The following is a 23,075-nucleotide window of genomic DNA, read 5'->3' as shown; positions in this document are numbered from 1 at the left end:
TAGTGTCAGTACAATCAATGACCCTAGGCGTAAACAAACCGGTTCGCCTGCCAGAGCAGACGGCCACTGCTGAGGAATAGGCCGCCGACTGGCTGGTAGTAGAAGCATCACGTTACTCTACGGTTCTACTCTACACACGTGAGTCAGTGGCTTCGCCGGGAATGCAACACCAACTGGTAGCAACTAATCAATCGCCTCTTGTAACAAGTTGAAAAGGCGAGAGACATTTCGATTACATCAAAACACGATGAAAACATTCTCTCGTAGAGTTGCAATTACTGACGGTTAAAATAAAGAGCTTATTTTCAACTAAATTACCATCTTTCTCGAGCTCAGAGTTTCCGGAAATATTCTCAGCTTTTCCAAGTCAAGTATTGTGTTTATTTTACCCTCTAATCGTTTTAAGCCAGAAACGACTGAAATTTTGTTTAGTGTTGCGTTCTGTTTACTTAATTTACTTACGACATGCGTTCCTAGAGCAAATTAACGAGCCTCTTTATGAAATGAACAGAAACGAACCACAGGCAACTGGAAAACAAGGGCCGTTAGTAAAATGAACTTCTAGTTACGCTGTTTCATGCGTGCTAGGAGGCCAGGCCGCGACGTGTGCAGCCATCCAGTGGTGCTGTGGTGCTGTGGTGCTGTGGTGCTCTGGCCTGGCGACCCGCATGCCGCGCGTGCCGGGCCGGATTACAAGCTACAAGGGTCTGGCTACCCCATAACCCCCCCCCCCCCCTCCAGACAACCCAACCCGGCGCGTAGCTCAACCTCCCACCACTCGCTGTTGTAACTGACACTTCAAGCGGCCTACAGAGTCGACCCGGGACGACGCGACTCGTCCCTTCCAGAAGAACGCCAGGGCATATAAGCAGCGACGCCGGCCTCCACCACGGGAGTTCCGAGAGTTCCGCGAGTGAAGGGAAGTACGCCCTTCGAGAGCGACGTGACCGCGTGTGAGGAGACACGCGGGGTGAGGGGCGAGTCACTGTCGAGCCTAGCTCCAGTGAGGAGTGCGAACTGCGGAACTTGACAGACTTTTATTAGTGACTTCAGGATAAACATTTTTAAGTGTAAGTGATTGGTGATCAGGCATTGTTAAGTATAATTATTTATTAGCAATGTAAGTATTAGTAATTAATAAAACTTAATTGGGCTATCCCTTATAAACCCAGTTCTCCACACATAAGTTCGTAACTATATATATAAAATCACGATTTATGCTGTGTGTGTTGCATTATAATAAATACATTTTGCAATAGTTTTTTAAAACTCTAAATTTTATTCAGCTCTTAAAACGGCCCTTTTCTTCTACAATCAACATTTTATATGAGTTTAATATTCAACGTTAAATATGAATTGGGCCACGAAAAATACACGCATAAGTTGTTTTTCGTAAAAATGTTAATAATTTGTTCTGAATAAAAGTTAGTCTTCTTAAAACATTTTTTTTTTTTTATATTTCATGGAACAAAAATAACAAATTATCCTCAAAAGATGAAATAATAGTGATACAATAATAATAACAGTGATTTTTATCCCCAAAATATAATCCCTCAAATTTCTATAAGTTTATGAACTTTACTTAGCGTAGTTTTTATTACTATTAGTATAAATAACAAGTGACACTGCAACTAAAAATAAAAAAATTAACTGAAAACACATTACTTCAAGAAACTTTTTTTTTCAAATGTCACTTATGAGAATACGATACGAAACAATACAAACCGTTAAAAAAAATGTAATGTTAGCAAAAAGTTGTTTCATCTAGAATTTAAGTTTTCTTCATGGGAGTATAAATATATATATATATATATGCCAACTCATCGGTATGCACGTCAAACACACTAGATTATTTGTTAATGCAACTCGATGCATGGTCGTTTCAACCAGCAACCTAATTATATTACCACTAGCAGAGTCCTACAGTTTAACCCGCGGTTAATTAGAATTATATTATATCTACATATTTCCCTACAACCTTCCACAACAAACGGTCTATTAAACAATTTAATGTTTATTTTTATTACAAAGTAACTATTGGTTTAGAGCTCCTCTGTACATAATGTTAGCCGTCGTTTTATGTTCTGGTAGCAAAATATATTGGTTTTATGGAGTTCCAACACATGATAAACCAACATGTAGTTGCCCATGGGAGAAACAAATATTCTTTTCGAAAATCAATGCCAACCAGAGATATTTTTTTGTCCCCGAGACTTATTGTACTCCCAGGTTGGGGTTTTCTTGGGTTTAACATATTCTGAATACATAAATATTATATTCCATTATACAAATACACATTTAAAATTTTATATTCCTTAATCGTTTTCCAGGGGGATAGCATTGTCGTCATAATTATGATCCTAACTCCGCCTGTTCGATTACTCCGAACAGGCAAGAAACTTGAGTGGGTCATCGTACACACTTTCTTTCCATTAACAATTAATCTTCCTGTACTTTATTTTGTCCGTCCTTTATGTTGTACTTATCTTCTTTATACTGGGTTTTTGTGGGTAGGGCACTTCCCCGTTGACTGCCGGTTTTGTTCAGGCATTTTTAGCTTTGATCTTCTACAGCTTATCAATGGTCAGCGCAAATGAAGTTTTGACGGGAAACACATGGGCCAGTCAGAGAGGTCACTGCAATCCTCGGGATGTGTGCTAATTGGCTGGCTGCTGGCCTCAAGTCAGTTGTCTTTCAGTAGCCTCGTTTGTGCCATTGCGCATATTAGGTGAGCTTGAACTTCTCAAGAGCATGATAGGCATGCCGATTAAATTAGTTCGTGAGGTGACATGGATCCAGTGAATTTATAAATTATTGATAAAAGTGGACTACATCCTCGACATTGCAAACTGTGTCAACCGACATGTAGTTTACGATTTGGCCGGGAAAGTTTTGTAGAATTAGTTTCACTTCTTTGACAGCGTCATTCCTGGGCGACAGTACTGCCCTTGAACACAGCCAATAAAAGTCCATCGAGTAATTTTTCAAGGTCAGGATATACTGCATCTATGATGCTGCAGGCTCTGAACTATTCGACCTTGTGCTCATTCAGTACGATTTCGGCGTTCAGGTTTGGAGAAGAAAATGCTCCTTCTCCAAGGTTGAGTAATTGTGGGAAATCATTATCAGCATTTCCGCTACGACGGGCTCTCGTGTTTGTTCGCAGATTAAGTCTTTGCATGGAACTCCATAAGCGAGATGATTGAAAGCATGCTTTAATTATTTCTGCACGGTTATTCACTGTATGATGTCGGCGTGACCTTGCTGGTTTCGTCTCAGATGGCATTCGTGAGAGCTGCAATTTTCTTTTGGGCATGTTGTCGTTATTATACAGTTACAGTAACTATAACTTTACTCAAACATAACACTTTACGAATAACTTAACACAAAACTTCAATAAGATAAAAGTTAGAACCTAAATTAATGAGTTTTCAAATTAAAACAATGTCTATGTCATAGATGTACTCGCCCAAGCACTACCTGCTGATTAAATAAACTTTTCATATAAATATATTTGAAAAACTAGCTGGTTTAATTTCTTTGACTTTTAACACGAAAACAGTCTCTGTGGCTGGAATATTAAACATAGAGATATGGCATCGCGGACTTTTTTTTTTAAAGATAATAGAAGTTCAATATTTTTACAATACGTTTTATTTCTTAAAATTGCTATATATTTTATTTATTTCAAAACGTTTAAGTAGCATACACCGATAAATTAACCAAACGGTTAGTTATTTTGTTTTGGCTTCAATTACAGTTATTGTGATTTTATACCGAAAAAAACATTTATCAGAATAAAAAAATAGCCTATAGCTCAGGGATAAAGTAGCTTCCTATTAGTGAAAGTCAGTCAGAATTGGATAAGTAGTTTCAGAGATTACCCCTAAATCAAAACTAACAAACAAAATTTACTGGTATCAACTCGGATTGAAGACGTAGTGTAGCAGAAAAAAAAATTCAAGAATAGTAAAACGTAAAGTGGTAGCGTGAATCACGTAATGATCTCGCAATTCCAAAGGGTTTAGTTTAACCAACCTTGTCAACATGATTGGAGCTGTTAAATATGGTTCGTTCAATATGGTTATTGCTTCATCCTAAACGTTTTATTCCAATAAAAGCATGAGGAATTCTGTACCAGAGTCGTGTTTAGATTCACAGTCGCTGCTGGTTACGGAAAGGTCACCGCAAGTTGGAATCACCCGGTTATCACTGCGACATGCGACCGCGCCCCGCAGGCACCAGGAAGGTGTCACGTGATGGGAAACTATGTCCAGGAGCGATAAGGACGAAACCGACACGCACATCGCTGGGCTGGTAACCTCTATGCTCAACTGGCACGCAAGTTTTCGTCGCATGTGCTGTACCATGAAACCTTGAGCGGTCACGAGACAAAACTGAAACCCTTGGTCTACGTACCTACGTTCTGCATTCTTCATTAATAGAACATACCACCCGTGCACTACCTGCCATTCGACCACAGAGCCTGCAGTGGCTTCCCATCGACGAAGCCCCGCCCTCGTCTGTAAACTGCGATTTTCTGAAGTGAAACTTCTTCGCTGAGGGGCTATAATTGTAGAGTTGCTAAGATTCCGGTCGCATGACGGGAACATAGTCAGGTACGTGGTAGAGGAGAGTGCGTCAGGCATGCACTGGCGGTCGAATGAGAAGTAGGCAAGGCTTTGAAGGAGGGGGGGGGGGGGATGAAATAGGTACATAGTGTAGCAGGGGCGACTGAAATACTGCCCCTTGGATGGGCAGCCCTTCAGGATTTTTCTGACAGTGGTTAGTTTGTAAAGTGACCTAACCCAACCTAACTTAACCTAAACTAACCACTGTCAGAAAAATCCTGAAGGGCTGTCCATCCAAGGGGCAACAATTCCGACAACCTTTCAAAAACACTACTGCCAGAAAAATCCTGAAGGACTGCCCTTCCAAGGGGCAACAATTCAGCTCCCCCGTGTAGCATGCTGTATGCCAGTTGTAACAGCCGGAATGAGAGGTAGAAATGACGCAGCAGTGATACTACGGAACTCCCGTAACGCTGCTTGTGTTTGTCTAATCCTCAGCTTTCGTTACGGCTAACGATTGATGCTAACATTTATTTTCTATTATCTAAAGTATCTACAATCTATTTATTGTGGAACGAAGTTATTTATTTGTGCAATTAACTTAAGTATCGTTTGAAAATGTCAAAAGGACTTATAGACTTGTGAGATGGAATTTATAAGTTTAATTTATGTTCGACTGGAGTATTTTTTGTTGTTTTATTTTATTCAGCTGAGATTGTAATTTAACATCATGCCTAAAAATAATAAAAAGGTAGTAGCAGATAATAAATCATCAGAGGCAACGTGGGAATAAACCGCCCAAAGAGAAGACAAAAAGTGCCAGTGAACAGATGCGAGTACAGGACGCGAAAAAGGGCATTATTTTTTTTTTAATTTTAGATCATACCCGTAACCTTACTATTCTCAATTATTATCACTTGTTAAAAAAAATACAATTAATTTATCTCTATCTGACCTTAGAAGCAAGAAGAAGTTTCACTTACGTCGCGCATGAACTCCACGAACAATTTTTTTTAAATCATAAAACATCTCTTCCAGAGTTCGTGAAAATCATTGCCCCTTGTTGCACCCATTAAAATCCCGTGCAATGGTTTCTTATGTTAAAAACATGTCAAGAAACCTTCCCACTGATATATGAAACTAAGAATAACTGGTACTGGGAGCGTCCTTGCGTAAACATCATCACGTCGCGATAAATCGATTTGACTGACTCTCCCGTGCTATAAAAAAAAGTGTTTCTGTTTCACAGGCAGCGCGAAACCAGCGCCGCAATTCAGTTATTTTTTCAACGGCCATGCTTATGCTTCGTACAACTTGCACTTACTTTCACTTCTGCTGTACCCACTGCACATCTGCGTGGAGCCATGTTCACGTAGTTCCGCACCTGCCGCCAGATGCCACTACTGCCCTCGGCGCAAGAGAGAGGCACGCGTCAGCTCGATTCAACAGATGTTTCAATAAACGCAAGTGATAGCATCATCGGAAATCAATATAAATACATATTTCTCACATTATGTTGCGCACCGCGAAAAAGAATCACACTAAAACCATTAACAATCTTTAAAACAAATACCACAATTTTAAATATCAATGGTTTCACGGGTACACATTTCTTTGACGAGATTGGTTATACTGTGACGAAACGAACGCAAAGATGATCTGGCCTACATAATTTACAAACTGAACAGTTTACATTTTTTAAACCATATTTTGTATATTTGATTATAAACAGTATTTCGGCCAAATAAAAAACTTTATATCTACATTAAGTCGCCCTATTTTTGATACTCGACAACTGACTATAAATTTATCCGCTCGCTAGAACTTACAGAGCAATTCTCTCTTTAAACGTGATTAGCAGTTAATTTATTCAATATAAAATTAATTGTTAAAAATACATTCTAGGTAGTGAACGATTACATTTAACAAGAAACGTTATAAAACCAGAAATGGCTTCATATGCGTACGTAATTGCAGTCTAGGTACTGCGCGCTTATGGAACGATGAAAGAAGGCTAAAGCATTTTTTAACGTGTTTAGATGCGACTGATGCGAACATTTATTAACCTTTTCGCAGATATCTGAAAACGTTTACAGCGACCCATGCACGAAATCACTGCTAGTAACTGCGGCGCACACATTGTTTCATGTCCTCACGTCACAATGGGTTGATGGGAGGGATGCATCGGGAGTCTCTGATGCCGAATTCTTTCCTTATTTGGATTCTCGTCATATCAGAGCTGCGCGCGACTGATAAGTAATCAGATCAGTGAGCCGAAGATACATTAGACAGAAAAAAAATAGCCAGGCGGGTCTTGGACACACGAGGATGTGGGTTGGAAACTTCGAAATTTTGGATAAAAATTACAAAGATAGAAGTAGTGATATCACTACATTAACCGTGCAGAATGGGAAACACGTGTCCAGTTTGTTCGGGAGCGGAGCTACGCGCGGGCGCCAGTTGCGCGGCGCGCCGACTGTACGCGGGCCTGCGGAGCGGTTTAGCCTTCAGCATTCCTGAGCGCGGCAACGCCGCCATCTGGCCGGGCGCATTCCCCGCTCCCCCCGCCCTGCCCCGCCGGGGGGGGGGGGTTAGGGTAGAGGGGGGCCCGCGCCGCGCGCTACGACACGCAGCCAGGCAGCGCGCCGCGCCACTGTTTACTTATTCCTGTTTTACTCGCGCCTCCGGGCCCTCTACGTCTAGTAGCACACACCTGCCAGCTTTGCGTTATTGTTGCACACAACACCAAAAGTAACTTTTTTTTATTTTTAATAATTTATCGTAAAAAATTACCCCAACGAGTCTGCAACCCACTGTAACCTCTTCTTATTCTTTTGAAAGATTTTTTTTTAACGTGACGTAGTTATTTAACGGATAATTGTGTATGTTCTATATTGCAATAATGTCTTCTCATTGGCTGATCTAAATGCGAGACGAGCTTCTTTAACACCCGATAAAAAAAACAGGGTCGGTTGCAAAAGTGGGCAATATTCTTTGAAGCTTATCGTAGAGGCCAATTTTCCTATGATAAATCAGTGGGGTAATGTATTTTTCGCGAAAAAAAAAAACATGATCGCAAATATATACCTGCGCTAGCGATTGTTCTTTTTAATTGGCGGCGGGCCAATCAGAACGCGTTGCTTCCGCACTGGATAGCTATGATAGACTTGCAGTATACGTGTTCCTGAAATAAATCCAGCCAACCACGTAACACAGACAATGGTCCAATATTTTAACTCGCAGTTGGTCTGGAAATCATTTCGCGAAAAATACATGGCCCTAAAATCATCATCACTACCATTAAAAGTTTGAATGGCATTTTCACTGGGTCACTGATAGTTGCAACGAATAATGAGATCCCCAAATCACCAATCACTGATCACCACGCCAGACCACGTGCAATCCCGGCAGAAGGTGAAACGAGGCGGTAGCCATCGAACAGGAACAGTGTACGAGCGTGTGGGGTGTACCCTGTACCAGTCAAAAAAAAAAATTAGAATTTTTCAAGTTTCTACTAAACAGCAAAAAAAATTAAATACGCCTTCAGCAATAATCAATAATAAAACGTCTTTACTAGTTACTCGGTGCGTGTGAGCGCCGTGTCACTCGCTCAGCGAGTTTCGATTGACCATCACACAAGAAGAGTGAAACTCGTTTCTCGGACCACGTTGCTTTCTACGTGTTTTTATTAATTTCCAACCTTATCATTAATACTTTGAAATCATACAAGTTAACTTCCACTTGCGTCACAATATCACAAAAATGACAGAAGTCATTTGTACTGCACAATAAATAATTTAATTTTTATTCTTGACTTTTTCCGAACGACGTTATGGAACTTTTTTCGAGTGGTGTGAGCCAGAGTGGCATTGCGAGTTCTTCCGCACTCATGTATACAAGTCTTAATTCGAAAGTCACTTTCAATGTACCTGGCAGGTAATCTACTGGCGAAGAAAATAATTAACTCACGTAACAAAAAAAAAAAAAGTCCGCAATAATGGTCTCTGAACAGTGTACGAAAATAAATGTTACAATTTGAGCGGAGCCAATCTATTCCAAGACTGAATTCGGTTAGCAAAACATAATTAGTTCCGCCGTAAGCGTCTACACCTCCGTAAACTTTAAACGTTAGGCAATTAATTAGCGATTCAAAACTGCAACACTGAAGCACACATGCTGACAGTGACAATGAAGTGTAACAACTTGACCACTTCACCAAGGTGAACTAGCAATCCTAGACCATGACCGCCATCGTGAAATGTTCGTGGCTCCGAACCGAATACAAATTCAGGCAATTTTGGGACTCTTGGTCCCACTGTTCATTACAATATGTGTAAAAAAAACGCTATATTAGTACCATGACTGTTTTTGTTGTATTTAAAAAACCTTTTGAAATTCCTGTCCAAGAAAAATAAACGTTTTCAGCGTGCAGTTATAATATTAACCCCCACCCAACCCCCACCCCTTTTTCATATCACAAGGTAACGCATGCACAATGGGTCGCTCATGAAGACGGTCGGAACGAGACATTATTCCGATTCAATTGTTTTTTCTGCGGTCGCCACATCTAGAAATATATTATGTTTATTTATGTCTGACTACAATTAGTTCGGTGCAGTACTCTTATAAAGCCGAAACTGAAAAGCAAATTGTAGTTTAAATTTTTAGTTTTATTCGTTTCCCTCTGCCTCGCGAGACCAGCCCATGTTTGCAAAGTACAGAGCAGAGAGTGAGTAGGACTATGCATTACGGAATACACCACCATTAAACTAACGATAAAAAATGGCTAATCGTTAGTTATACGTTGAGAATTGTTCTTAATACAGCTCAATTATACTATCAAAAAGATTTTTATAAATATAAAAACTAAGTGTGAATTATCGTCACAAAACAATAAATCCTCCATGTCTTCTTCAGGTTCCACCAACAAAAAATATAGTATTTTTTTTTTAAATATAATATCTGCAATTCAACGTAATGTGAATATCAAAATTCCAAATGGTTGTAATGATTTTTTTTTTTTTAACTCTTCAATGGTAAGTATTTCATCTAATAGTATTTCAAATGAAAATGTCCTGTTCCTGGCCTTTCAAGTTTTCCCTAGCAAGTTCAGGTTTAACTAGACCACTTCTGCGCTCAGAACGTTTACCAGAGGTGCACAGCGACTTGTCGAACATCGACAGTACTCAAAAAGTGGTGTAAATGGCTCCGAATCATTCTGCCACTGTTCTGTCGGCAGTGTCGCGTGGTTATGAACAAACCTCATGCGATTCCTTTTTGCAAGTGACAGAAAATGTGTCGGATTCGAGACACGAACTATGTGGATAACACCAGATATAAGGGAAATATACAGATGGAGCATAAGGTCCGATTATAGACGAGGGCGGATTTAAGTGTATTACACGTACCAATATGGCGGCCGTTTGTACCTGTATTGGAGATTAAATTGAAGATGTCAACATTTGGACTATGAAAATTCGTTTTAGACTTATAAGAACATATTAAACCAGTAATATTTTGATCTCATTTTCTTCCAAACAGCTTATCTACAGTCGTTAATAAGAGCAGACCATAACGGCTGATACAAATATAAACAAACGTCCGCCACATTGGTACAGTGAAAATCAGAAGAAAGAAATGGGGGGAAGACAACTTCACGTCTGGCGGCTAACGCTCCAACTACTCTCTGGATGATACTTGTGTGGCGTGAAGTGAAAGGGTCGCCTGGGAAACTGGACCAGCTGACGACGCATCGTGCGCACTGTGCGCACAGAGCCGTTCCCTTCCTCGCAGCCACGCGCATCAGCGCACCACTTCACGTCGGGTCCTCGGTCGCCCGATGGATCACGCGTCGAGAGTTCGATCTACTGACATCGCGGCTTGACTCGTTCAAGAGTCGAGTCAGTGGCCACTGGAAGAACCGTGGAGCTTCAGTCCCTTACACGTGTCTTCGTGGTTCAACTTTATAGTCAAATTGTTATAATCTGGCTTCATTGGCACACGTAATATTGAGACAATTCTTGTACAGATCACGTCGCGATGCTAGCTCGAATGACTGCTGGTGTTGAGAGTTCTACGATTGTTCAGCGCAACTTTCAAGTTTTGGTTAGCGGTAGTCTTTCTGAGAACGTTCCGTACCACGTTGAAATGTCAGCCTATCAGACAGTGTGGTATAGAGCTCATAGTGATGAAAAATAAACAGCGTGATTAATATGCTATCTAACATTGCGACGTGAAAAAATTGTGGTACACACACCCATGCAGATACAGCACAGTAATCTCAAAATACGAACTATCATAAAAATAGCCCGGCATCTTGTATTAGCTTACAATACAAATGTTCTCAGCGAAGAACCCAACAACATGACTGGTTGCAGAACTCGTGACAGTTTTTACTCGAGCATATGCAAGAAAACTTGTCCATCGAACGAAAATAAAAAATAAAAAAAATCCATGACAGTAAACACTAGTACACTGAAATCGCACAACCTCAACACAATACTTAACATAGCTATAAACTTGCGAAAAAAAGGGAAAACGTAACACAGTACACGCAGTGAAAGAAACACAAAGTTTTGTTAGTTTACGTGTTATTTGTAAACCAAAACCCGGGCTTTAGAATTCTTCAGTTTTACATCTGATATCCTCGTGTCTCTTTGCTTTTTTTTTAAAAAAAAAAGGGGGGGGGGTTGTCTGTAAAGTCGGTTTACGGACGATAATTTTACGTGATAACGTCGTAAGAAAACATTGATGGAAAATTGCATACTTTTTAACGGTGGTTGGCCGGTTCTTGCACGCTCGGCTCAGGCGGAACGTGACAACGAGTCATGCTTTTGCGTGCCTGCAGCCGGCGTTCATCGATTTCTAAGACGTTATCACGTAAAAAAAAAAATACGCACCGTATATCTGTAGATATAGTTCAAGCACAGGACTAGACGAGAGAAAGTTTCAGCTCGGGAAACCACTGCTGCCAACGTGCGTTCGATTAGCGTGGGAACAGTTGGTTTCCCTGCGAATCGAGAATGCGGAAACGGGAGCCGCGGCGGAAGGAGTTGAGATACGACCAACTCCGGCTCTGCGTCCTCGCATTCCTCGGGCGGTCCCAGCTGGCGCTAACTGTCGCGTCACGCGGCCGACCCACGCATGCGCGCGATCACTACAGCGCGGTATTGTCAACACCGACATTACACGTTTATTCCCGTTACAGTCGAACCACATATAAGTAGAGACTGGAAAAATTCGCGCTTTCGATGACCTCTAGGATAGACTCCTTCAACCCCCTACACACTCAGGCAAATGCCACTTGCTCATTGGCTATTGACTCGTGACACCCGTCAACTGAGACGCTTGAGATTCGATACTTTTTTGGTTGAAGGTTTTCCATTGGCTCAAAGTCCTTCAGATAAACTGTAAGCCAATCACAGAAGCAATATAAAGGTACATTTGTTTGGATTCTAGCATATCGTGAAATGAATCCGCGAATTTTTTCCGGTCTCTACATATAGGTCAGCCGTTTGTGTTCGCAAGTTTCATTTAACGGACTTGTTAGAAAAAAAATTAGTTTAGTCAAAATTTAATATTTGTTTGGAAAAATCAAAAGCGAACTTAGTGAAATTAGTACGCAAGACCTCAAAAAGACACCAACAATGATTACTGCAATGCATTAGTTTTAACTATCACATGGAGGAAATATAGGAATCTCGCATTTCAGTAGCATCGCCCCCGCGACGCGTCTGCGGATTCTGTCGCGCTGACGTCACGTGCGTGTCGCGGGTATCATTTTATTCCCGTCGCGTTCATCGGGATTGTCAACACTGCGTGTGATGGCGGACGCAACGCACGCAGTATTGGGCTTATAACTCTGATTGCACTTTCCGAGGTTTAGGTGTAGCGCGTGAGCATTATTACATTACTGTACTTTATAGTCTGTGCCATGTAACTTGTTTTCAAAGTAGTACCGATGATCCACGTATCCTTCTGCAATTTTTGTTCCGTACACGATGTTTTTAAACAACTGAATGAGGTTTTCAGCAGTGGCTGGTGCGGAGGAGACACATAACCCTCTTCCTTTCAGAAGTTGTGAAACAATTGGTAAAATATCAGTGAAGGCAGTGTGTTATTTATACTGGGCGATTCACGGTACAGCCTTTTTTTTTTGTTAATATAATTTTCCTCTATAACTGAGTTTTAAAAGAAACTTTACTGTCACGTGTTTTTTTTTTTAAATAAAAAAAACTCAGAGAATAGCAAAATTTTAGAACTCCAACCTTTACAAGTAGAAATTTAAGTACTAATTTTGCTTGAAGAAACTGCACATATCATATTTTGTTTCACAATAAGTAATAAGTAATAAGTAGACATATCGTAAGATTTGTGCAATGGGAGTGCATGACTTGGTGTAAGCTTTTGGACATACGCCATTGCTAAGCACATGTATGCCTGTAGAAGAAAACTACAAAAAAACCCAAAAAAAAAAAAACCCAAATCAAGCAAAAAAGGATATAAAAACCAAAATATTCCATAACAGGAATATGGTCAACAAACAAAGAAAAACAAAGAAAAATGGACTAACAGAACGAAAAAAAAAACAAATGATGACAGCACAATAATAATGAACCCAAAAAAAATTCAGCACAACAGTTGAAACGAGACACAAACACAATAGTGCACACGAGCACTCACCTCGAGCACGTCCTGCGCCGTCTGCAGGTAGTCGCGCAGCATGGCCTCCTGTATGGCCCGCCACTCGTCGCGCGGGTCCTCCAGCTGCGTGCACTCTGCAACACGCACGCCGCGCTCTGTTGGGTGGGCCCATCACCACCACCAACCACCAACTACTCGACTACTCGACTCCGCCGCGCGGAGTGGCGCAACATACACCGCCTTTCTGGACTCTTCGCGCGCCCGGTTGGTCCGAGCCGGTTCCAGAAAGTCTGCCGAGAGTATAAAAGCAGCGACGCCGGCCTGCGCGAGAGTTCCGAGAGAAGAGCTGAGCAGGGGAAAGTCTCCCCCTCGAGACTGACGATACCCGTGCGATCAGCGAGAGGTGAAGAGGGCAAGTGGCCCTTGCTGAGCGAACCGGACCTATCGGGAGGCGATACCTACGAGTGAAGGTCTAGCGAGCCAGTACTGTACTGCGGCCTCGGTGTGGGTGTGGGTGAGCGTGGGAAGGAAGCTGACAGAGGCGGACAGAAGAGCGAGCCACTGTCGAGCCTAGCTCCAGTGGAAAGTGTTTCAATGACCAGTGTAAAACAAGTTGTTGTGGACAAAGATCTTGAGTGCATTAATTAAATTTATGGAGTAGATTAGTAATAAATTGGGCTATACCTTACGAACCCAGTTTTCTACCCACATGATACTCGTAACAATATTTTGTTATTGTAAGGGCTGAATACTTCATTCAGCAGCGTTCATTTTTGCAAGTTTTTCTATTTTTTTTTTTTTTTGCTTATTTTCAGAACTAATTGTGAGGTTTTTTTAATAGTAACGTTATCTACAATGTCAAACCAGATAATGTGTATCAAAGCGACTAACTTGTAACATTAAAGTTAGTCATTGCTCCTTCCATTGCTAATAGTCAGTGGACTAATACTTCAGCGACTAAATGGATACACACACATAAACACTGGCTATATTCCTTCCACAAAATTCTCTGTACAGTTTAGACATTTAACACTGACATCGGCTAATAGTGAATTGTTCTCGGTGTGTTAGTTTATAACTCCATTGTCCATTGTTGTAACAACCAGTGCAAACCAGCAATGGCTATATTTCCATGAAATGGTATTAAATCAAGCTTGCATTGTCATAACATCAGACAGTTCTAGGGAGTACTAGGGTGCTATTATAAGTACGGAGAAGTGTGATATGAGACCGAGTCACCGAGGGGACTGCAAGTCTAATCGTCATCTGAGCACAAGAGCTCGTGGTCACTTACCATCCCGACACAACTGCCGCGCGTTTCTGCTCGATCTTCCGATGTTTCACTTGTTACGTGACATTTCAAATAATTGCTAGTATTTAATGTTTATTGGCAGACAAGATGTCCTAAGATAGTTTTATTTTCATGTGATACAAATGTCACTTACCTAAAATTAAAAGAATAATAATTATTCATATAGCACTTACATTTTATACTTGTTAACCAATTATTAATCAAAATCACAGTTATTAAACTTACTTGCCAATTGCTAACCACAGTCACAATCAGTGTCTTTTATTATATGTTGCTGTGTGTTCCTCGAGTTATAGCAAAATAGATACATGAGACTTGCTTGTGACACAGCAGCGGGGACCCGGGAGACAAGGGCGGTGTTTCCCGGCGCCGGCTGACTCACCGTCTGCGGGGGTCATCAAGTTGTGTCACGACCACAGCCCCCCGCTAATTGCGTATGAGAGGAGGGTGAGTCGTGAGTCCTCCTGCGGCCATTGTCCCCGGTTAGGCCTTCGACGGTGTCATTACTCGGCGGAATTACATTTCCAAACTATATTGCTAATATTTAAATATTGATTTATTCCATATTTACTGGCACGGCGGAGTATAACTGCCGGGAAGGGAGTGGGGAGCGACTCAGTGCTCTCGTCTGACTGATCAGGGGATAACATCATCGCCAGTGAGGGCCGCGGGGCCCGAATGCCGCAACTTGGCATCGAACCCCGCGACCCTTTAGGAGTACCAGGTGGCTTCCTGCCGACCCATAACCTCCTGTTTTGCCTACTGTGAATTCGGTTTTGACTTTTTGTAAATGACTTTCTAAATAAGCTGCGAAGCTGTGTTACTTTGTAAATGGCCTGTAATAATCTACTTTAATTTCGTGTGGTGACTCTACTTTAAACTCGTGTGTTGTCCAGCCCTCCCTTTAAGTTTAAAATTTAAATTCAAAGGGGGGGGGAAGGGGGGTGAATATTAATTTAAGCGGGGAGCGACTGCACTAGGTCACTATGGTTCCCGTGCTCAGCCAATGAGCGGCCTCGTGACGTCACTGGCAGCGCTACAGCAGGGAAACAGGAGGGCAGGTTGCCGGCTGCCTTCCACACTAGATGGAGTACAGAGTAGAGATAGAGTAGTGATAGTAGTTAGAGTAGAGAGAGGGGATAGGACTAAGAGTAGAGAGCAAGGAGAGATTAAAGAGAGTAGTAGTGTGTAGAGTACAGACACGAAAGAGGTGACAGTTGAGAGTACAGATTGTAGAGTGTAAAGCATAGAGAGAGAGAGAGAGAGAGAGAGAGAGAGTAGAGAGAGGAACCACATGACCACAAGGGCTCCGCGCTGGAGCTACGGTACGTCACGCGCCTGAGTGACTTGAGTGACTGGAGTGACTGGTGACTGGAGTGATACAAGGCATCTGCGGTAACACGAGCCCCTTCTCGGAGTGGAAACCTCTCTAGCCACGGCGCACGAGTTCGCACACACTCACATTGGAGTATATCCCTCAAAGTTATGTCATATCCCCTATGGAATAACCTCGCATTTCAGCCAGTAAAATTAATAAAATATTTTTAAGAAACATACAACGTGTTCAATATTAATAACACGATAAATTTCGCTAACAAAATACGCACCAATTATAACAATTGTTTGAACGTCTTTAGTGGTGGTGACGTTAAGGCTAAATATATTTCCTGAAATGGGACGTATAAAACACTACGATTAGGCGGATCAATAGTACACAGTCATTCAATGAAAACATAATAAACTATAATGAAAAAAAAAAACATTCTCCTGAAATACGTTAATGGGAATGTTAAGAAGTAAATCTCGAGTGGTTTTGCTATCACAAGTCGCATTCCTAAGCGATGACGCTCTAACGAAGGCCTTAAGATGTATGTATTTTTGAAGGGCATTGTGCAACCGTTGTAGAGGCGAAGGTGCTACCGATCTTAATGCGTGTGTCAACCTTATCGAGGAAGACAGCTAAACAATGATAAGATTTGTCTTCAATCCTCTAGGTTTACAAGTGATCCATGTGATAAGACTCGGCGAGATAGATATGACTCACCCATGTCAGAAGCCGAGATCGATTTACATGTTTTACCCTTCCTTAGATAACAAGACTACAAAAATGTATCATTGCTACTGTAAGAAAGCGTACTGCAGGACATAAGGATTAACATAAATTCGCAGAGCGAAAAAAAAAACAGACGTAGTTATTTATTAGATAATCTAGCAGTCAGTAACAAAACCCAAGGAAAAATCAAAAACCAAATCACAGAATAACACCAAGTATATTCACTTATACCATTGAATATATATAACTTATAGAAGTCGCGAGGGGATAGGATTTATTATTCCAATTTTCGGATCCAAAACTGAGGTAGTTGTTAGCTCCGCCGCTAGACAGCTCTTCTTTCCACAAGAGGGTACTCGTAGTTACCAGCTTCCACGCCAGAGCGCTGTAGCGTCGCTTTTTTCAAGGTCGTGCGCGTAATTCTCTGTTTCACTCTATCGAGAGGCGGTGCCTTTTGTTGAAATCCGAGCGCTTAGATACGGGCGGGCGCAACTGAATTGGAGGAGTACGGTCACCGAAAAAAAATGTGCGGTTAAAAGATGCCAACATCAAAAATTAAGTTTAATTATAAGAAAACTACAGAAATTTCTTAAACGTAATAACGTAAAAAAAAACAACTGACATTCGTAGTTCAGAATTTATAAAATGTTGTGTTAACGGAGTGGTGCATTGAGTAAAATGGCAAAACATAATTTGGAATAATTCTTGACATCGTTGAATGATTTTGGTAGCTATGAAACAACTATGGCTGCGATGACTGTTCAAACGCGTGCACGTGTTGTTATTAGTAACAGAAACTAATGGTATGATGTCATACTTTGTGGCTATGCAGTTTATAATTTTTTTAACATAAGATGAAGCATTTTTACATAATGTTTTGGTTGTTTCGTTATTCAAAATAAATAATCTTAAACGTTATATGGTGAATATTCCCAGTAGCGAATGACCACAAAAAAAATCAATTTTGCCAACATAGATCTGAAAAGTTAACGATTTACTATGTTAAGTTGCTTATAAATAACGCACATTTCCCGGATCGCCAAAGAAAATAAGAGTGTTTGTTATAGCATTGAGTTCCCACTCTTTATATTCCTTGCTTTGAGGTTAGATACACAAGTTAAGCCCGGGCTACATTCGCAATAGCAAGCAAACAGCACAGACGCACAGAAGTTCAACATACACTATTAGATATGAGCTGCCACATTGGCAAATAGCACGCGCACAGAAAAATAGCACAGGATCGGCGCACAGAAAGTTCATTAACTTTTAACTTTTAGGTTATTTTCTGTGCGCGACCATGGTGGTAGCCAATCAGCAAACAGTTTAAGTACTACTCGAGTGGGCTTATAAAAGAACAATTGTCACGAAAGTATTGGTGCTCTTGACTTGAGTAGTTTGTTATTGTTTTCAAACACGCGATAACATAAAAATGGAAGGCACATTTGATAGCTTTTTGATAGCTGTAATAGAAAGTAAAAATATTTTGTATGACAGGGGATCCGCAGGATACAAAAATGAAGAAGCTAAATTAAATGCTTGGAAGTCTGTGTCTGAATGTGTTAAAGAAGCCGGATTTGAAATAAACAGTGATATATATTTTTGAATGCTCATTGTGTTTTGTACGTAAACTTTGAAATATTTAAAATATTTCTGGGTTTAACGAAAACCGTACCACAATAACAACACACGAATCTAAACGAACGTCACGTATGCCAACTTCAGTGACCAAAATTGTGAACGGGAGTTTTACATTTAAAAAACTTTTTTGAATGCTTCCGGTATTATTTTGTGTTGTGTTGTGCGTGAATGTAGCATCAAGCTCTGTGCGTGTGTGCTATCTGTGTGCTGTTTGCGTGCTATTGCGAATGTATCCCGGCCTTTATGCTCGTAAAAACGATGCGCAAGTATTTTGAATACAAATATATTTTCTTTTAATAACCGAAAGGTAAATATTATTTCCATGAAATATAATACAATTCTTTAAACACAGACAACATATAAGAGCTATTTTTTGTTTATTATTCCATCTGGCGTGATAAATATTATATTTTAAAAACTGTTTGTGGATTTTTAATATAAAATAAATATTTATTTATGACATCAATTTAAGTTGTTCAAAAAATTCACTTTGGTATGAATTAAACCAAATTCATGTTATCCAGGGCACAAAATTAGAAACTACCAAAAAAGATTATTTACATTGCTGTTTTGTGTAAATCTGTGCACGGACTTAGTAAGTGACATATTTATAATTCCTCATTTTAGCAACCCATTTTAACACAAGAGAAAAATGATTTTATATTAAAAAATTATTATTTTAAACCATTAATTAGCAGGAAACATGTATGAATAATCTATTTAAATTAGCATTTGAACAGTGAATATTATTTTGCAATAATAAATATTTTTATCATCGTATATTAATGATGAAAAGTTTGTATTTCCATCTAATCAGAAGTATTATGACACAGTTAATTAAATTGCTTTACAAGTTTTTATTCACATGAAAATCATTAAAAATTGGTTGGAAAGTTATATAAATATACAAAAACAAATCATTATACATACAATTTTATTATCTTAGTGGATTTAAATTAATGGTGTCCCAGTGACTACTGCGAAGAAAAAAGTCTTGCGAAAGGTTTCCTCGTAATTGAAATTCGTCAAAAAAAAAACTATCTCTCATTTTTGGTGACATTTCTGACAAGTGGTACAATGAAATTTGAGACTGGCAAATGAATGTTGTGAAGCAATAAACAAAATATCACATTCGTGAACTACAAATGCATAATTGTTTTTTATTTTATAATAAAAGTGTATCTAATAACCCGTGGATTTGCTCACGTAATTTCCGGGTATTGCTGATATTCTACCATTTTAAGAAAATATGTATTAAATTTCAAAGATTTTTGAAGAATTATACATAAAGAACTGTCAAGTATAGAACATATTTAATAAATAAAAATATTTTTACGACTTATTTTTAATTGGTTTAGCGTAAGTCTATTTTAACTTTTATTTAAAATTAAGTACCTACCTTATTTTCTATCTCCCGGTTTAGTGACTTTGAGAATATATTTTTCCTTGATGAAATCTTAACTCTTTTCCATCTGACGAAGAAGCCAATTAAAAAATAAACTAAGACTCGCGCACTTATTGTATGTTAAGACTGCCATCGTTTTAAATTACTGTAATTTTTTTAGTTATAGTCATGCTTAGTATAATAACATAATATGCCTTATTACGCATACATTTCAGTATTCATGAAACCAGTGCATTTTTATTTGAAATGTAGAGCAGTTACCAAATTTCTTATCTCGCATATTGATCTTTTGGTATGGCTAGTATTACTTAAACTAAATTTTTGAATTTTCACTGATGCACTGTTTTCCCTTTTCTATGTGATTTAGAAAATATAGCAATATACGTAAACCAATTAAACCAAAATCATCCTGAATTTTTATTACCGAAAAAAGTTAATTACAAAAAATTTTAATGTGCGTATTTTTATATTGAATTTATATATATCTTGCCAATACTGATTTAGTGGGTTACATTTTTATTTTTTATTTTTAAAAATAATATCTACCCCTTTTACTACTTAATAGATAACGTTGAATAAGAGAAGGTTGTTTAAGGTATGTTGATTTTCCTTGCCAATATCTAAAAGTAAATTTGTAAAAACGCGAAATATAGTATAAATAAGTATTTTACTTTTAAAATAAAACCATATTTTGAACGGAACACTGACTATTGGCCCAATACAAAGTTTTAATAGCTAATTTTCACTTCACTCGGGTACAGAATCCCATCATTCAGTGATTTCCGTGGCTAGCTTCTTTTGGGATTTCATCATTCTCAAACGACGGTAAGGGAAGCTCCTCTTCAAGGTCGCCTAACGATGTTGATAAGACCTGCCGGGTAATTTGAATCGTTGGTCTGGGATTTTCGAGGGGGGGGAGGTGAAGGATGATGTCACGACTGGGCTGGTTAACCTAGTTCTGCCAAATACCGCCAGGGGCGTATACAGCCGATACCCAGCGATGAAAGCGATCGCAGCGGCGGAGCTTGGAACTACAACAATTCGTCTGCGAAACCGGACAGAAAATTTAACCTGGGCTCGCGACTTCTATACATTATATATATTCAATGCTTATACCACCCATTATAACGATGAATCCTTATCAACAAAAGGCAATGCAAGAAAATATGTACAGACCTCGAAAAATGGTTATCGAGGTCAAAAAGCTTCAACCAACCAATAAATATAAATGTAAAAAATAAACTTTTCCGTCGTCTTGCTGGAAATTCAGAAAATTAGTGTTTTGATGCCTCTAGTGGTGAAATATTAATCACAGTGATCAGTGTGCTATAAAACACCGTGTAAAGTTATCATGATTCATGCACAGAAACTTAACAGCCAATAAACTACAGCATTCCACGCACTTCGCTCTAGACGTATATTTAAACAATTATTTACCGTTCCATTTACAACGCACTCGCAAACTAGTTTTGTTCGTTTTCAGAGAGCGGAAAATGTCATCGGGATACAACTTATTCTATTCCGGTTTTCAGCTACGAGGCCATCATCATGTTTCCGATCTGGGAGAGATCCCCAGGTTAGTGAGGAAAGACGACAAGTGCGACGTTCGCTAGTACTTATGGCGCCAAATCGCCCCTAAGCGCAAGGCTCTGAACTGGCACGCAATCTTCTTGTCGTGCATAGGGCAACTATGATATTTGAGTATTAACCATAACATTGTACGGCAGAGAAATTATATAAAGGTGTAATTCAAGGCCCTTGAGTGGTTTCAAGAATCTGTACCAGGTTGTTTTATGCCTAAAAATGATTCTGAAAACAGGCGTTTTAGCCATTTTCATGATTCTAAAAATACATTTTATAAATTAAATACGAAAACAGAACTTCTCATTCATGAATGCACTAGGGTATCCCGGTTCTTTCGGAACTTTCGGTCCGGGAATTCTCGGTTCCGTTGAAGACTAGTACCGAAATTCCCGGGTTCTGAATGTCGGCTCCGGTTCCGAACACCCTGCCCCCAACACTGTTCGCCAATCAGCAGTCAGTGAGCAGGAGAGCTCAGCCGGCCAGATGCCGCGGAGCTGCTGCGTGCCAGCGGCTTCGCGCTGCGGGGCTTCGAGCCCGACATTTACAATTACATTACCTCACATCTTGAAAAGTCATCAAAACAATGGTTTTACCTGGATTATTTTAGTACTAAAGTGTTGGAAAAAAAAACTACACGCCGTATAATAGCACTATTAATTACCTACATAGTTACCATAGCCATGACACGCGATCCACACGCAACCCAATGCTATCTATCCCAGTGCACTCATCCAAATGTCTGTCGGGATTGTTTGCAACCGTGAGTAGCAGGCTCTGGAATAAACTAGACCAAGCGACAAGGCAAACAAAAAATTTAGCTTCCTTTAAGTACAGGCTGAAAAAACAACTGCTTACCATGACCACTTCGCTGCTACCCTACTGCTTGATTCTGTGTGTGAATGTGCGAGTGACTGGTTTTAATGTAGTATCACCTAATGTTTTTTTTTTCCGGTTTTGATACTATTTGCTGTATGTTTAATTACTTTCCTTTTTATGTATGTCCATGCCTAGTTATTAATTACTTTATAATTAGTTATGGTTGAATCTTTTGTAATAGTTAATATTTGAACATTAAGTTAAAATTTTAATTTGTTCTCTTAATCTTTAGTCTATATCATGCTTAGTTTTTAATATTCAAATCTTTGATGTAATTGCAGAAAAGTGGTTAAGTGTAAGAGAAGGCCTTAACTTCGCCACCAATAAAGACGATAGATAAATAAATAAATTCTAAAAAAAAAATACATATTTGCAAAAATGAACCGACGGGGCGGTCTATAAAAGATTTATTTTAGTACCTTTGTGGAGATCATCCCCTCCCATAAGCCCTCGCGACACAACTGGACGCTCCACGAGGCAAAGAGTGTAATAAGAGAGAGGCTAGACACCGGCGTGACTGGAGCCAGTTCACCGCGCGGCCAGACCAGCTGTGTGTTGGCTGGCACATGTCTACTGTCAGCGCACCGATCACAGCCATCCAGTGCGGGAGCAAAACACGTCCCGAACAGCCCGGCAAAACAGGGCAATGCTTCTATCGCAGGTCGTCAATGACAAGAAAACAATCTCCAACGCGAACACACATTATTGCAGTCTAATCAGCGATCGGATTATTGAACAAAAAAAATTACACGCCCTTAATATAATTAATAATAATTAGCACGTTATGGAAAACTCGCATAACATGGTACGACGAGTAAAATTGCTTCTGTCTGTGGTGGAGTCAATTTTCGACATTAACTCTTTCTCACAGACTTTTTGTTTAAATTTATTGGTGAATCAAATATTTAAAAAAATCCGAAGGCTTAACAGACTGCAAGGAAGTATGCCCTCGCCAGCAGTTTGTTTGTTGTAACTGGCGGCCGTCCACAAGAG

General features: G+C 39.7%; 1 protein-coding gene across 1 annotated transcript in view; it reads right to left on the bottom strand.

The window, feature by feature from the left end:
• LOC134536578 (protein kibra) overlaps positions 1-23,075 on the bottom strand; it is a 110,987-nt gene that overhangs the window by 33,693 nt on the left and 54,219 nt on the right. The window contains exon 3 of the mRNA XM_063376333.1: positions 13,254-13,348. Coding sequence (XP_063232403.1) covers positions 13,254-13,348 — 95 coding nt within the window. The remainder of the gene's footprint in view (positions 1-13,253; positions 13,349-23,075) is intronic.

Source organism: Bacillus rossius, chromosome 11 (assembly GCF_032445375.1).
Source record: "Bacillus rossius redtenbacheri isolate Brsri chromosome 11, Brsri_v3, whole genome shotgun sequence".
Lineage (NCBI taxonomy): Eukaryota > Metazoa > Arthropoda > Insecta > Phasmatodea > Bacillidae > Bacillus > Bacillus rossius.
This window is presented reverse-complemented; position numbering and strand designations above follow the sequence as displayed.